General features: G+C 42.3%; 1 protein-coding gene across 1 annotated transcript in view; it reads right to left on the reverse strand.

Moving 5' to 3' along the window:
• Positions 1-808: 808 nt before the first annotated feature.
• Positions 809-17,927, reverse strand: part of KL (klotho) — a 43,552-nt gene continuing 26,433 nt past the window's right edge. The window contains exons 2-5 of the mRNA XM_035002968.1: positions 9,750-10,260; positions 8,341-8,609; positions 2,180-3,281; positions 809-1,636 (exon numbers count right to left, since the gene is read on the reverse strand). Of these exons, the coding sequence (XP_034858859.1) occupies positions 1,299-1,636; positions 2,180-3,281; positions 8,341-8,609; positions 9,750-10,260 (2,220 nt within the window). The 3' untranslated portion in view covers positions 809-1,298. The remainder of the gene's footprint in view (positions 1,637-2,179; positions 3,282-8,340; positions 8,610-9,749; positions 10,261-17,927) is intronic.

Raw genomic sequence — 17,927 nt, forward strand, 5'->3', positions numbered from 1 at the left:
TCCACAATGCCAGTGCAACAGAAAGACCCTTGTCTGAAAATCAGCAAAACTTGTTTGAGGGGCATTAAAGGATAAGACCTCATTAGCCCTTTCTAGAAATCAGTAGCATGTTTCAGTGTGAAAGTTCAAAGCAAAACTAGCTCAAAGCTAGTTCCACAGAAGTTGCAGCAAAAATATAAAATAAACCTCAGCAATCACAGAAACAAATCTTCCAGTGTTATCAGACCAAATGCTTTGGTGCCTATTAAGAATAAAAAAAAAAAAAATTCAATTCAAAGAAATGGCACGTTCTAAAGAACAGCAAGTGAAATCACTCTTCACAGGATGAATTATTATTTCATTCTTTTTCGCTCAGGAAAGGTCACATCATTCATTGCAAGGAGCGCTCTAAAATCAAAGGGTTTATAATCAAATTAATCATGATGTTGTTCATAATAAGTACTTTTTTCTCCTTTCCTCCTCCTAGAGCCGCACAGTATAATGCATTTCATGATCGGTTTATGCTTCCTGAAGAGCCCAACATCTCATGATTCATGTTTATTTTTCTGCAAACGTTCAAAGTCCTATGTGCAGGCGCTTGACAAGGCCCCAGTAACGCAAAGCCCTCAAGGACCCCAGGGCCTGGACAGCGCCCTGAAAGTCACATAAAATAAAGTTCTATCATTTGCTCTGCCAAATATATCATTAACCAGATATGTAAGTTAATATTACCAGCATTTGCTAGAAACACTGCTTTTAAAAGGAACGTGGCAGCCCAGAGCTCTTTGTCATCTCTCCTATATTCTGCCATTTCTTTTTCAAGGGAAACTTGATTCAACAGAGACCATTAAGCACATCATAGCAGTTGGTTATGTTGGGTAAGGTTACTTGGGATTTAACTTTTTAACCTAATTTAATTTATAATTTAACTTTTTATTCCAACATTTGCAATTATTACTTCAAGATAAACACTACACTTAGGAATGGGCACTGATAAGGCCATTCAATTTCTGTAAAAAAAATTATGGAATGGTTCCCACTTCCCATACATTTGTTACAGAGTGTGTTGCAGAAATGATGGCCGTGACAGTCTCTGATCACCCTCCAAAAAAAGAACAAATCCAGGCACTATTCACATTATTCAATATTTTACAATCACCTACGCTCATTTCCAAATGTCTGTCATATGCCACAAAAAATTTTTCTAGAAGTCGGATAAATGAAATCTATAGTTTTACAACACTGAGAAGTGCAAATGGTTAACAGCTGATGTGTGCACATAATTATTTCAAAATAAACGAATAGGAAAATGTTCAGGACTATTTATAACTTCTTCTACCTTTCTTAGAGTAGTAGAAAATCAGAGAAAGAGAAATAATAAAAGCAAAAAGTAGGAAAGCGATGAAAGCCAGTAAAGACTTCCGGGTATGAAAAAAGCTGCATTCGGTACACAGGGTGAATTCCTCTGGACAAAATCTTCCCAGAGTCTCGGGACTCGGGAAGCCATTGTTTTCAATAATTTTCCTGTAATGTTTCATGGACGGTTTGGGCTCAAACTGATTTGCAGCATAATGATAGAGGCCAAACTTCGGAGCTGTGCGATCATTAAATGAATAAGCAAAGTATCCGCAAAGATTGATACCATCCAGTATGTAAGCTAGAAAAACAAAAGGACAGAATGGCTATTAAAATTTTTTGTACACAACACTTCCCTTTTACACAGCATTAGGGAGTGCATCAGGGAAAATTTCAATACCATTTAATAAAACTAAATTAGGTTTAACCATAAACGGCTTCTCTCATGAGAGGACAAATATTGAGCTACATTTAACTTAGTAGGTTTTACATAGTTAAACCTCTTACGATGTACTTGGGTTAAATCTTTACGCACATGAAGGAGGCAAGAGTGCTGTGAACCCATCTGAGATGGGGGACAAGACAGTCCATGCTTTTATAGACCCTGAGCAGGTGCTAGGGAATTTTCCACTCTTTTGCTAGTGTCTCCCACTTTTAGTTAAACTCCATTAACCCTGGGGGGAAATACTAGGTCTCTCTTGGACTTGTTCAGCGTGGCAAGGAATGTATAGGATAGCACTTTCCTCCGAGAGCGACAGTGGATGTACATGTTTGAGTGCCTATCACATATCATGCCCTAGGGGGCCAAAGGGTTCAAGGGACTGCTGTTTCCAGGGCTCCTTACCTTTCAGAGCTTCATTGACATAATTCTGCATGTAATACACCCTCAACCTGTCTTGGGCTGCGAGCGGATCATCGTCTATGCCGTTGGATATTATATACATGGGCAGGTCTCCGTACTTCAACTTGAGCCAGTTAAGAACTTTGCGCAAGCCCCAGGGCACCACGGCCACCTGCCCCGGAGAGTTGAGCCAGGTGATGTCGGTCATTTCCTGCACTTCCAGGTAATCATTGTATTTCATTGGATCTTCTTTTTCCCAGTCGACAAGGATGGTGGTGTAATGGCTTAAAGCCAGAAAGTCAAAGGAGCCCCGGATTAGCTTTTTTTCTTCCTCCGTGAAATACGGTAGAAGGAAATTATTTCTTTGGTTGAGCCAGTCCCTCATCACACGTGGATAATCCCCAGAGCCGAAAATGGGCTCAGCCAGCCAGCCAATGTCAAATTCCAAAACTCTCTCGGCCACTTCTCTGTCCTTCGGGGAGAAAGGGCAGGCGGGTTCTATCCAATCGGCCTGCAGGGCTATGGATATTTTGCCTCTCTGAGAGCCCCTGAACTTCTCATCGTACACGCGCCAAGCCAACGCGTGGGCCTTTAGCAGATTGTGCCCGGCGCTGTAGGTCATGTTCCGCGTGTACGGCTCGCCCATCGTGATCCAGAACTTGACGTGGCGGCCGAGATCCTGAAAGCAGAGCCGGGCGTACTCGGCGAAAGCCAGGGCGGTGCGGGGGTTCTCCCAGGCGCCGTGCTTGGCCAGGGGCGGCGGCAGGCCGTGGTGCGGGGCGGCGGGGCGCCAGAGCGCCACCACCGGCGTGATGTTGGCGCGCACCAGCTCGCTGACCACGCAGCGGTAGTAGTGCAGGACCGTGTGGTTGACCTGGGACTGGTTGCCCAGCGGCAGGATCAGGGCCCAGTCCAGCGAGAAGTGAAAATGCGAAACGCGCATCTCCTGGAGTAAGGCTATCTGGGGCCGGATGGCGGCAAAGTCCACGCAATAGGACTTCCTCTTCTTGGTCACCACGCCGTCCACCTTAATCAGCCTCTTACTGTGGTGGACATCCCACAGGTAAACGTTCGGGTCGGTGAACTGAGACAGGGTGGTGTCCACCTGCCAGGAGAGGAGGAGGCGTTAGTCTCACCCGACCGCACTGGGAAAGGAATTCCGTGCAGTCCCTTCCGCGAAACTGGCAAGCAAGAGGAGCAAAAAGAGAGCCTTTCTAGCAGGAAATTTAAACCATTTGTCGTCAATCGTTAAGCTCATGAAGAAAAAAACATTGCGCTCTTTAATGCGTATTTGCTTTACCCATAGTTCTAACTCTCGAACTGTTGCTTTAATGATTAAAAAAAAAAAAAAATCTGCTGGGTGATGGGTAAGGAGGGCACGCACGTGTGGTGTTGAGCACTGGGTGTTATATGCAACTAATAAATCCTTGAACACTAACTACATCAAAAACTAATGATGTACTATATGCTGGGCTAATTGAACATAATAATAATAAAAAAAGAAAAGAAAAAAACCAAAAATCTGATTTTTTTAACATTTCAGATGACAGACATTCATGATTCTCACACACCTCTGGTCTGTGTTAAGCAAGCAAAGTACTTTTGAACGTTTGTATTTTAATATAAGAAATCACTAATAAGGAGGGCGCATACTGCATGGAGCACTGGGTGTTATAGGCAAACAAGGAATCATGGAACACTACATCAAAAACTAATGATGTACTGTGTGGGGACTAACATAACATAATAAAAATAAAAAGAAATCACTAATAATATGAGACTCCCAAATTTAAAAAAAACATAGACAAAAAGATAAAGCATAAAACCTGAGTGAGAGTCAGAAAATGCAATGATATTTAAAATTAAATCATGCTTCTTAAAAATCACATCGTAAATTGAAGTTTGCTGTGAGTAGAGAACATGCTAGATGCGTGTAACTGTTGCCTTTTATTGGCGTTAATGTCAGAGACAGAACTTAAATTCAATCTGACGGTAAAAGTGTTAGAGAACATGGAAATGAGGAAGAATATTGTCATTTACACTCACTGGGCTATTTGAACCTAGTTGTAAAACGTTCCTGAGTTATTTTTCTGTGATGAGCATACCACCAGTGGTTTTCAATCATCTGATGTATTAGCCTCCAATATGAAAATGAGTATTTAGGAAAAGCAGTAAAATTGAAAACACAAAATGCTCCCTCCACGTGTTAACCATGGAGGAAAAGGCACACTGAAAGTTCATCCTAAGGACCCACTGAGTAAACCAGTTTTCTCCTCAGAAACAATCCTTTTAGAACGGGTCCCTGGGTTTGACCCTCGGAATACAAGCAGGGGTCCAACTCTGGTTTGGAGTCTCTAGCGGAGGTTTCTTTGCACTTTGCCAGCCTGAGGGACTGCTCCTCTGGAGGGGTCAGTGCTGTGTTTATAATGGAAAGTAATAAAAAACCAGCATGTCAGAGGGAAATTGCTTTCTCTGGAGACCTGTCCCTTGTAGATCACCCACACATGCATTTCCCCTAGTACTGTGGGAATGCTGTGAGAAGTATTTTTCCACCATGATGCACCCACAAATCTTGTTTCCTCAGCTTTGCAAGAGAAAATATTTGCATGCTCTTTTGAAGTGAAAGTGTTCATAGCTTGAAGGAATTCTTTGGATTATTTTCACAGAGCTCTGGAGTTGACTGAATTTGTAACTTTTCTACCACAATTTTTTCCAAAACAGCAGCTTTTATTCCGTCCGTCTGCAAACAAATATGAGAGACTAAGGTACAATTTCTGGGGGGAATATCTATTTCTTGAAAATACAGGACACGTAGAAATGAGTACTTGGGCTTAATTCTATCTAACCTCCATTAACTGGTTGACTTTTCTTAATAAAAAAAATGAAAAATCAAGTGGAGCCTTTCAGAAGCAATGGGTATAAAGTGTGTATTTAGTATATTATGGAAGAAACCTTCTCCTGATAGTGGCCAAGGTTAAAGAAGCTCTATGTCCCCAGCCTGTAGAAGGTTCTGACCTATGTTTACTATGAGTATTAGTGGTTATGGGAAAACAAACCTGTCGTCTGGGAAATTAGGTCCAGTGACAGTGACAGTCCATGTGAACAAGCCAGAGGTCAGACTTCAAACAGGGGATGTCCTTACTGGGATATTCTTTTTAAAGTTTTTTTAGGATTAATATTAGAAATTTATTTGTATTAAGAGTTTGAAATGCTAGCCAGGAGGAAAGAAATGAATTTCAATGGTTTAAAAATTACTTTTCAGGGCTTTAACATAATGTATTAAAAGTATAGAGAACAGCTTATAAATTAAAACATACGCACACCTTCCTCAGAACCACCCTACAGCAAACTTGTTTTTACTTTGCCAGGGAGGAAGTTAGCTTAGGAAGGGCGCTGCCAAAATAATGCAAGGCTCAAGGGGAAAAGCAGAAAGAACAAAACAGCAGTTGCAAACTTTTCCCACTAGAGAGCTTCTGGAGAAGTTCACCCACCATGGGTTTGAGAGGGAATTAGTTTGTGTGTGGCTGGTTGTGTGTAGGGGAGACTGGGGGGCGGGGGCGCTCTGCTGGATGAAGGAGTAGGGACTCCCCCCCACCAACTGATGAGGTAATAGGGCAGTGCAACCTCAGAGGAAGGATCCAGAGCTGATGCATGGCTGGGATCAGATCAAATTCTAACACAACTGCCCCTAAGGAGTAGAAAAAGCAATCCCCTCCCTGTCTCCCTTCCTCGCCACTGCCAGACTTGTTACGTCTGACCAGAGTTTCTCTTCTCTCTCTCTCTCTCTTTCTCTCTCTCTCTCTCTCGAAAATAGGTTGCACTCTTAAAACTTTCTCTCTACTTACCAGTTCTCAAGGCAAACACAGTCCAGGGATGGGGACCACAGCAGGAGTGAAGGGGCTCCTCACATGTCCCACAACTCCCTGGGTTCACACTGTCTACACAGAAATGCTCGCAGAAACTTCTCTTCACGTAAAACTGAACTGGGAATTTACCTGCCCCCCAGGCTCGGGCTGCTGTGAGACATCAGGGCAGAGCATGAGTCCTTAGGGACAAGGGGCACAGAGCCCGGCTGGGAGTGGCACCCGGCAGAAGGTCAGGAGAGAGAACAAAGACCAGGGACCAACTCGCCCCCAGCAGGGGAGGAAGGGAGGATGGGGAGCCCATCTCCCTCCCTTGGTCCCTTTCCCCTTCACCAGCACCCTATTTGAACCCCACTGTGAATCCCACTTGCAGGAGAGAAATTAGAGAAGGGAGATTCTGGGAACAGAGGCTGAGGGAGAAGAGAGAGGAGGAGGGAGGAAAACCCCAAGCCCAACAGGGCAGAGCTAGACATCTTCCTCCTTGCTCAGACATCTTTGCTAACGGTGTCCCGAAGTCGCCTTTTAAATGTAAGAAGGGATTTAAGTCTGAGACTGCCCTTTAACCCAACTGAGGTCTGCGAAAGACCTAAGAATAATATAACCCAGCAGAAAATGTATTAAGGATAGTGTTGATTTATTTCCTTATAAATAAAGGATTTCCATTTGATACTTACAAGAAAACAGCAACCCATTTCAACTAACTTTCCTCAGATCCAAGCATTCTTCTAAATACTTTCTTTTGAACAGAAGGGTAACAGACTATGCCACCCCAAAATGTGACTGTAGGAGTTCAGGGCCTGCCACCCCAAAGTATGCTCTGCTGGTATAAAACTGGTTACTTTGACCTGCAGGCACTCAAAAAATAGCAAATGCAGGGAAAGGCTTTCTCTGAACTCCCCTTACCTGCCTAAAGACAGATCCTCCAAAAGGAACTCAGTTGTCATCAGTCCCCTCCTGGGGGGGTTTCATTCCCCAGGAAAGATGGAGTCTTGTCACAGAAGAGGAGACCAGAGGTCACCACAACACCCAGACAGACTTTGTCACAAACTATTGTGGTTCCCATCTACTCTTCTAAGGCCCCATTCATCTTTCCGAAAAATTATTTATTCTTTCCTAAGAAACCTATATCCCACCCCCGCTTCTGGCTTTTTCTATTAAGATGGTATGTATTTAAGCCTGAATTCTAAGTCACCTCAAGGAGTTACTCATTTTTCTCTGAGTATCTCCCATGTATATGTAAGCTACACATGTTAATAAACTGTTATTTGTTTTTCTGTTGTTAATCTGTCTTTATTTATAGGGGATCTCAGCTCAGAAGGGTAGAGGGAAAGTTATTTTTCCTTACTACTGAACCAGTGAATTGGCTAGAAGCACCCAGCATGCTCAATGCCATTGCTTGTCTATGAATACCAACATTTGTCTCTGTCTTGATCTCTATTTTCACAATGCTCAGCAGCACCCTACCACCACCCTGCTCACTTAGCACCCTACCCTGTGCTCTCCATTATATGATGTGTGTATCCCGCATTTTCTCTCAACAGACTTCTTTCAAAGCGGGGGTCAACCTTACTCATCTCAGTGTGCACTCCCCTCAACCAAGCATACCCGGCGATTAACCTAGGGCTTTGTACGCTAAGCATCCAAATAAGTGCCTTCTAAAATATTCCGTCAAACTCTAGAAAACAAATTCCCTTAAGATTAGGAAGTTAAAAATAATATTGAGGATTACCTAAATAGTAAGTGTTCAATAAATATTGGTTGACCATTTTGAAGAACTTCCTTACCATTTCGATGACTAGTTCTAGAAATGAAATTTTGAGCTGTGAATCATTGGAGCAAGGGTTTTCATTGCCGAGGTACTTCTGCAACAGGGTGCAGCTATGCTCAGGAGGGCTCTGCCTGATGTTCCTGCCTCAGGCTCAGCAGCTCCACTGAGATCTCAGAAAATTTGCAGTTCTCTGTTACTACTTGTTTATGGAAGAACCCAACTGCTTTAAAAAGCATTGAAAACCACTATATTAAAAGGGAGTATTTTATCTTTTTACTATCTTTTCAGATCTTAAATATTCATATATTTTTAATTTGTTCCTCCTTTGGGGCTGATTTAAAGTGTAGGATGAAGTTAGGAAGATTTTTGGAGAGAAGGGAGCCATGTTCCAAACTGTGCCCTTAACGTGCTCATTCAGGAACCACGTTTGGCCTGAAGAATGGACAATGTGCCATGACAACCTAATAAGGAAGCACTACTTACTAGTGATAGGGCTTGGTGACACTGCTGATTGGTTTTGTCAGCTGACTTACTTGAATGTAGTTGTCAACAATTCCCCAAGCAAAGTCACAGGGAAATGTCCCTTCTAGGGGTTGATTTTCAGGTAAAGGAGGGAAGCCATTTTTCTCTATCAGCTTTTGGTAGAACAAGGCTGAAGACTTTGGCAACAGTTTCTTCTCCTGGCTTAGAAAGTCGACGTAGAAGAGTCCACGCCTGATGCTGTAGCCTCTGTGCCACTCGAAGCCATCCATAAGGGACCACGCCGTGTACCCGATGACATCCACCCCATCCATCCTGATGGCTGCAAAGAGAAGAAAGGACAAGAACAACACGACAGACCCTTAGCTGGGCACTGGCCTCATGACTCAAGAACATCTGAGGGGCTTACTACTTATGGAAATAAGTTACGAATAATGCACATTGTTTGGTAAACCAAGGACCTTTCTTACGAATAAAAGGCTATCACACCAGGATAATTCTAGAAATAAATGTCTTCACAAATAGGATGATCTCAAATATGTTTTTACTCGGACTATTTTTATTTCCAGTAGGTGGTCATTGGGCCTGAGAAGATGTCTTCTTCCACTGTCTATCCTAGCATTGTGGCTGTGGCAATAAACGGATTAAAATCTTTAAAAGCATGAGCTACACAATATTTTCTTCAGAAAGTGTTGGTATTCTTTTTTCTTTAAAAATTGTTTTATTTGAATGAAGCGGGGGAAATCGGAGGGGTAGACGAACCATGAGAGACGATGGACTCTGAAAAACAAACTGAGGGTTCTAGAGGGGAGGGGGGTGGGAGGATGGGTTAGCCTAGTGGTGGGTATTGAGGAGGGCACATTCTGCATGGAGCACTGGGTGTTATGCACAAACAATGAATCATGGAACACTTCATCTAAAACTAATGATGTAATGTATGGGGATTAACATAAGAATAAAAAAAATTGCTTTATTCAGTGCAAATAATAAGAACCCAAGAACATGTACAGAGATCTAGATATACTGGGATTTGCTTAATCCTTAATATAATCTAAAAATCTAGAGTAGTAACTCCGAGGGATTTTATTTATTTATTTGACAGAGAGACAGTGAGAGAGGGAACACAAGCAGGGGGAGTGGGAGAGGGAGAAGCAGGCTTCCTGCTGAGCAGGGAGCCCGATGCAGGGCTCAATCCCAGGAACCTGGGATCATGACCTGAGCCGAAGGCAGACACTTAACGACTGAGCCACCCAGGCGCCCCACAAAACGACTTTTAAAAATGAATTTAAGTTCCTCAAGAACCAACGAGAAAGGTGTTACATAATGCATTCCTGCTATTGCCAAAATGATTTTCTGCATTACGATAAAAACTATAAATTCACATAGTTTATTACAGATCATCTGAAAGATTGTTTTTCCTGTGGATTTTGGCAGGAAATTAGAATTTTATCCCCAATCCTACCTTTTAAGGTTTCCATTATGAATTTTTTGAGGTAATACATATATTTGGCATCATCTCTCTTGGTGGTCCCTGAGACAAACCAGCCATTTTCCACAATAAATATTTGAGGGTGGTTATATTCAAGGTCAATCCAAGAAAGGAGTTGCCTCAGGCTGGGAGATTCCAATTGGCGGAACTTCATGTGAGGGTCTAATAGTTGAAAACTCAAGGTTGGTCCAAAAGAAAGAGCAAAAAAGTCAGCTGTTCCCTTGATGAACTTTTTCTCAGATTCAGTAAAATCAGGCAGAAGAGATGAAAGATTATTCTTCATGCTCTCAGGATAGTCACCATCAATGAATATGGGTTTGGCAAACCAGCCTAGTACAAAGTCAAGAGATTTTTGACATTCTTTGATGCTATGGTCGGTCATTCTTCGAGGATTGATCCAGTGGGAGCTTAGGGCAATGGATACCTGGCCTCCCTGAGTTGGACGGAAAGAAGTATTGTAGAGATGCCAGATTTTGGCATGAGCCTATAAAGAGAAAAGCCATGGTGAATTTATCTCTGATTGTGAGAAGAAACACATTTTTGAATTCCCAACTCTATTGGTATCTGTTTCTCATCAAGCCTAACCTAATGAATAACCCCACAATGTAAAAGTCACCTGGAAACAATAAATTATTTTCAGAGGTGGGTCAGCCCACAGAGAGCTGCTACCATGACTGGAATTGTTTCCATTGTTTTTCAGTAGCCAGTGGAAAATGTGAATTTTTTGTCTTGAATGCAAAGTGATTATTCATTCTTTGAAAAGTTAATGAAATAAGAATTTCTTATAATATCTTACTACTTAATTGACTTTGGATTATGTAATTTTTCATTAATAGGCTTCATGAGAAGAACCAATCCTGCATTATGATCACACCAGGAATTTCTAAATAGGATTATATATATTTTTTTATCCTAAGAGACTGGGAGTTTTCGAGTTGACTCAAGTTGTTGGGAGTCAATTTAATATTTTGTGTTCATACCTCACAGCTAAAATTCTACCACATGTTCCCACAATCTTTATTCTTTTTTTTTTTTAAAGATTTTATTTATTTATTTGACACACAGAGAGAAAGCACAAGTAGGCAGAGAGGCAAGTAGAGAGAGAGGCAGAAGCAGGCTCTCCACTGAGCAGGGAGCCTGATGCGGGACTCGATCCCGGGACTCCAGGATCATGACCTGAGCTGAAGGCAGTTGCTTAACCAACTGAGCCACCCAGGCGCCCTCTTTATTCTTCCCTAAGAAAAATCAGCACAATAAATTAAGGACCAACTCCAATATCTAACCTTGGCCCACCCTCTGGAACTCTGGGACAGCGCTGGTTTCCCACAAGACCCAGGGTGCAAGGTACAAGCCAAGAGCAAGAGTCACCCAAATACAGCTTCAAGGAGATCAGATGTCCATTGTTAGTCAGTGCTCAGCTGGGAGTTTCCTACAGCAATGAAATGGGTTTTGCTTTCTTAAGATTAACTTCATACTCCCATAAAATCTTACTGACTTCTGATAGCTTACTTTCACTTGTTTTCCTTTTACTTACAAAGACTAGTGAGGTTTACAGGGTTTTTCCTCCCTTACTTGAATTAAGTTTCCCTTCACTTTTGAATTCCTTGATTTACTCCCCTTATTTTTCTACAAATGTAAGTGCTGTTTATCAGCCTTTTACTCCCTTAATATATCTTCCCTGAAAAACCCCATTCCAATTCTCTGTTTGACTCATGTTCTCCAAAATGATCATGCCAATTTCATCCCACTCCCTGGGCCTAAAGAAGCTCGTTCTCTCAGTATGCCAAATATCCTCTTCATCTTTCCTAAATATTCTTATTGTGGTTCATTTTGGTGCAGGTGTCCAAGAATGATCTCATCACTGTTCTTATGAGTTCAGCCAAATAGTTCAATGGAATAAAACAGTTTATGTCTAACTTTCATTTTTAGTTTCTTGGTAAATATCTACTGTTTCATTCCACTGAATATATTTTTTCATGACCTGAAGCAGCTACCCATATGCTAAAAAGGAAATGGAGAATAAAAAGGGAAGCAGAAGAATAGTGGCATTTGCCCACATGGTTCAAGAAACTGGGGTTCAGTCATGCTGGGCTGCTGGCTTCGTGACATCTCCCACCTTTATCTTCCTCACCTCTACCCCCTCACCTCTCTCTTCCCCATTGTCAGGCAGACCAGGGCACTTTCCTAACTTGGCCCAATTAAGGCCCACAGACACTCATGTCCTAAATCTAACAGACACACTACTATAGAAGAAATGGTGTGATGGACAGTGTAAGGGGCCAGGCAAAAGAAAAAACAACCCCAGAACTTCCTAATCTGGGTCAGTTTGGCAGGTAGCTGAAGGAGGAGTCATAAAACAGAAAGGCCTAAGCTAATGGGCCATTCCTCTAACCTTGGATTCTTTGACACAGCGCAGAGGAGGTTTGGTGAGGCAATGAATGCCCCGGGCCACATGGTAGTATACACATGGTCTTTAAAGTCAGATAAAATTCCTGCTCCATTACTTTTTTGTGTGTGCCTTTAACCACATTACCTAAACTGGGCAGGTGAGACTAACTTCCTTATGTCTCTCACAGGGATGTTATGAGGATTAAAGAGATTACATAGAACACCTAACAGAGAGTTTGCATATGGTAAGGTCTCCATGAATGCTTATTCCTTCTCTACCTGAAGGATGAGCAGGCCTAAAAGAGAAAGCATAACCCGTAAAGTATAGAATACCACCAGCTAAGGAATTCAGCTGAAGAACAGCCAAGTGATGTAGTGATACCACCTGGCGTTTGGATTAGAAGAGACTTAGGTTTGGGGTGCCTGGGTGGCTCAGTTGGTTAAGTGACTGCCTTCGGCTTAGGTCATGATCCTGGAGTCCCGGGATCGAGTCCCGCATCGGGCTCCCTGCTCGGCAGGGGGTCTGCTTCTCCCTCTGACCCTCCTCCCTCTCATGCTCTCTGTATCTCATTCTCCCTCTCTCAAATAAATAAATAAAATCTTTAAAAAAAAAAAAAAGAGACTTAGGTTTGGATTCCAACTCCCCCATCCACTACCATCCATTACCAATACCATCCTTATTCTGTACAAATAAGAATAGAAGGTGTTCTGCAGGGACACGAAGAGGATGAAAGGATAAGAGGCAAGGAAAAATGTCTAGTGAGTAGCTGATTATTTTAGAGAAGTATAAATTTGCAGCATTGGGAAGTTGATGATTAATTTTATGTGTCCACTTGCCTGGACTAACCGCCCCCCCCCCCCCCCCCCCCCCCCCCAGATAGCTGGTAAAACATTTATCAAGGGTCTAGCTAAGCTGCGCCACGGTATTGCTGCCTCAGCATCCATTTTGTTTGGCCAAGTGGCCTTCAGGGACCTGCAGCTGACACCAGCCTCTCCAGCAAGGGCATGCCCCAGTCAGCAGCCTTCAGGGTCACAGGCAAATTTAAGTTCCTGACATGACCTCCGGATCTGCCCTTGTGATCAACAGGCTCCCCTCCCTTCCAGCACCTGGATGCCTTATGGGCCCTTTAGATAGACTACCCCCCACCCCACCGGGGCTTACCAAGATCCTTTTTTTTCCGCTTGAAATGACCAGCCCGGCCCTAGCCCAGGAACCTGAATAAAGGCCTGTATTTAGGCCCTGCCTCTCTCTTTGTCTTCGCTCTGCCTTGATCTCCCCAAGTGGCCCCTTAAGGCCGTGTACTTCCTCTAGGACCTGGGAGTCACAGACTTCCCTATTTCAAGTTCTCTTGTGGTCAGTTGGTCAGTTGTGGCACTGAGGCTCACCATCCAGCACTGTGCTCCGCTTAACAAATGTTAATTTAACAAACCATAACAACATTACTTCCGGGTGTGTCTTTGAGGGTACTTCTGGAAGAAATTAGCATTTGAATTGGTAGGCTGAGTAAAGATCAGCCTCACCAGTGTGGGTTGGCATCATCCAATGCATTGAGGGGCTGAAGAGAAAAGGGAAGGACCGGTGAACTCTTTCTCTGGAGAATGCAAACTAATATAGAAAGCGTCTTGGATATCTCTTGTCTTAACCGCTCACCCAACCCCAAAACCCCTACTTGATCTGCTCTTTGACTGCTCTCCACAGCAGCCCAACATGGTGGTCATCCCAGGCATGGCATCTTCTCCAGAAAGTCCCCCACCCCCACCCAATCTGCCACACCGGGCTGCACGTCCTTCTCGCGGCACCCTCCAAGTCTTAGGCATACCTCTCTTGCAGGTGATGACGCCTTCCTGCCCAGACAAAGCTGCCTGGGTGCTCCCTCATCCCCTCCCTGGCCCATGGAGGCCCCAGTGTCTGTCGAACTGAACTGAAGCCTGCCTCATTCACCTTCATTCCATGTTCACATGGTAGATTTGAGTGATCGACTACTGTAAGGCAAGGTGTAGGAAGGTCACCACCTTAGGTGTGGCAACAGCTAAGGATGATTAAGAGGGACATGGTTATCTTTGTTTTTGCATTGCTTTCTAATTATTCCATGTATGTTCGTCTTACAAGTTTGTCATTTCAAGATTGAGATTTTTTTTTTTTTAAGATTTTATTTATTTATTTGACAGAAAGAGACACAGCGAGAGAGGGAACACAAGCAGGGGGAGTGGGAGAGGGAGAAGCAGGCTCCCCGCAGAGCAGGGAACCCGATGCGGGACTCGATCCCAGGACTCCGGGATCATGACCTGAGCTGAAGGCAGTCGCTTAACCAACTGAGCCACCCAGGCGCCCTCAAGATTGAGATTTAATAAAGCTATTGACAAGGACTCAGGGAAGTAATTAAGGTTATGCATAAGAATGTTCACCTACACACTATTTCTAAGAGCGAAATATTGAAAACAATTGAAATGTCCAATATTCAAATATATTCACACCCATATATGCATGTTTTAACACATTATGGTATGACTAAAGATATACTACTATTCAGACATTAATAATACAGAAGAACGTCCATTAACATGGCAAAACTGTTTCTAAAATACTAACTGAACAGAACAGATTACAAAGCAGTAAGGAGAGTTTAACAATATTTTTTATTACAGAAAAACATGTACATAAAAACCTGGAATGATTTATAAGTTGTTAAAAAAAAGGTTTTGTAGCAGGGTTGCAAGTGGTATAATTCTCTTCAACTTGTTTATCTATATTTTTTCATTTTCTACCATATGCATGTATTGCTTTAGAGGTAAGAAAAAAAACTTAAAATTTAAGAAAGGAAAATAGCTCATAGGAGCCAAATGGCTGGCCCTCTGAACTGTCCATGATGGTTATTTGAAAGCCGTGATCTAAATAACCGCTGCCTAATTGTTCTCTGTTGTGCCCTATGGTCTCTGCCTCAGCAACTAAGTCCCAGACACACTGAACCCTCTGCGAAAGTCTGAAGTCCCCTAAGCTTTCATGCCTTCGAAGGGGCAGCTCTCCCAAGTTTTCCAGTCCCCGGTCCCTCCAGCTCACCCCACTTCAAAACCCAGCTCAGACATCACCCCTCCGGGAAGTCTTCCCTGACATCTTCCATCTCTCTGCCCCTAAGTGTCCATTCCATGTGTCTCCATGGCTGGCCTCGATCAAAAACCTTCACCATATTGTGTTGCATTCATGTAAGTGTCTAGATTATAGGGGTTTCCAAGACTTTGAGTGGATCCTTCATCTCTCTCTTCTCATATTCTAGCAAAATGTCTGGGGCAGAGTAAGTATAATGAACAGATATGGAGGAATGAAGGCTGGCAGTAAGAACCAGATCAAAGAGTTTGGGACAGAAGCAAACATTTTTCTGATTCAGAGTGAGAAAACTCTCTCATAAGATACCCTGGTTGCATTTCATTTCTGAGACCTTGAAAGACAGAGAGCTTTCAGGCACACACCATTAAGAAAATAAATTAGAAGGAATTTGGCATAGTAGGCCTCTGAGAATAATACTGCATTTTCTCAAAATGCACTAATGATCCAATTTGAGGCATAAGACACTGGTGTGTGATATCTTCTCCACTTCCTTCCCAACCTCAGTGTTGATTTTGAAATCTACGTTCTGAAAAATCTATGTTCCCTGGAATATCTATGCAAAAATCCTTGAAATAACTGGAGATCAAGCACAATATTTTTTAAATGCACCAAAAGAGAGATGGGGTGGCAATACTAATATAAGACAAAATATATTGTTTTTTGTTTTTTGTTTTAAAGATTTTATTTATTTATCTGAGACAGAGAGAATGAGAGAGACAGAGAGCACATGAGAGGGGGGAGGGTCAGAGGGAGAAGCAGGCTCCCTGCCGAGCAGGGAGCCCGATGCGGGACTCGATCCCGGGACTCCAGGATCATGACCTGAGCCGAAGGCAGTCGCTTAACCAACTGAGCCACCCAGGCGCCCCAAAATATAGTTTTAAGTAAAAAATTGTTGCAAGGGACAAAAGGAACATTACTTATGGATAAGAAGGTCAATCCATCAAGAATATATAACAATTATAAACACATGCACACCAAAAAGAGAACAAAATTAATGAAGCAAAAATTGATAGAATTGAGGGGAGAAATACATAACTTGATAATAATTGTTGCAGACTTTAATACTCCACTTTCAATAATGGACAGAAAATCTAGACAGCAGGCACCTGGGTGGCTCAGTCGGTTAAGTGTCTGCTTTCAGCATAGGTTATGATCCCAGGGTCCTGGGATCGAGTCCCACATAGGGCTCTCTGAGCAGCAGGGAGTCTGCTTCTCCCTCTCCCTCTGCCTGCCACTCCCCCTGCTTGTGCTCTCTCTCTATCAAATAAATAAATAAAATCTTAAAAAAAAAAGAAGAAGGAAAAAAAGAAAACCTAGACAACAGATCAACAAGAAAACAGAGGCCTTGGACATTACTATAAATCACTCAGAGCTAACAGACATCTAGAACAGCCTGTCCAACAAGAACAGATACACAATTTTCTCAAGTGCCCATGAAACATTCCCCAGAACTGACCATATGTGAGGACCCAAAACAATTCTTTTTTTTTTTTAAGATTTTATTTATTTATTTGAGAGAGAGAATGAGAGAGAGAGAGCATGAGGGGGGGTGGGTCAGAGGGAGAAGCAGACTCCCTGCCGAGCAGGGAGCCCGATGCGGGACTCAATCCTGGGACTCCAGGATCATGACCTGAGCCGAAGGCAGTCGCTTAACCAACTGAGCCACCCAGGCGCCCCCAGAACAATTCTTAATAAATTTTAAAAGACTGAGATCATACAAAGTATCTTCTCTGACCACTGGGAAGTGAAATGAGAAATCAATAGCATTCACAAATATGTGGAAATTTAAGAACACATTCTTAGAAATCAATGGGTCAAAGAAGAAATCACAAGGAATATTAGAAAATATTTGGAGATGAATAAAAATCAAACCACAACATGCCAAGACTCATGGGATGCAGCAAAAGCAGTGCTCAGAAGAAATTTTATACTTGTGACCACATTAAAAAAGAAAGACCTCAAATCAAGAACTTAACCTTCCACCTTAATGAAACAAAAAGAAGAGCAAACTAAACCTACAGTTGGCAGAATAAAGGAAATAATAAAGATTAGAGTGTATATAAACAAGATAAAGTAGCCAGACAATTATCTGACAAATTATCTAAACTATGAAAAACAGAGAGAAGACTTAAATTACTAAAATCAGAAACAGAAGTGGGGACATTACTACTGATCTTTTCTGTATATCTACTTCCATAATAAAAGGATTATAAGGGACTAAGCAATTGTATGCCAACAAATAAGATAACCTAGATGAAATGAACAAATTCCTAGAAATACACAAATTACTATAAGTGGCTCAAGAAGAAATAGTAAAAGGAGAAAGATACCACTTTTTAAATTTTTAGTTCTGCCTTTCGTTGTATGATTTCCTTACTGTTTAAGCTAAGACTCTGGGACAAGGTTGGATTGGAGAGATACCATGTTTACGGATTGGAAGAGTCAACACTGGAAGTTATCCATCCTCCCCAAATTGATCTCTAAATTCCACACAATCCCATACAAAATCCCCAACACATTTTTTGTAGACATTGATGAGTTGTTTCTAAAATGTATATGATTATTCAAAGGACATAGATAAGTTCAAATAAATTGCTAAAGGAAGAACAAAACAGAAGCACTCACATGACTGGATTCCAAGACTTACTCTAAAGCTATAA

The sequence above is a fragment of the Mirounga leonina genome, unplaced genomic scaffold (assembly GCF_011800145.1).
Source record: "Mirounga leonina isolate KUSES-001 unplaced genomic scaffold, KU_Mleo_1.0 Mir_127, whole genome shotgun sequence".
NCBI classification, from domain to species: domain Eukaryota; kingdom Metazoa; phylum Chordata; class Mammalia; order Carnivora; family Phocidae; genus Mirounga; species Mirounga leonina.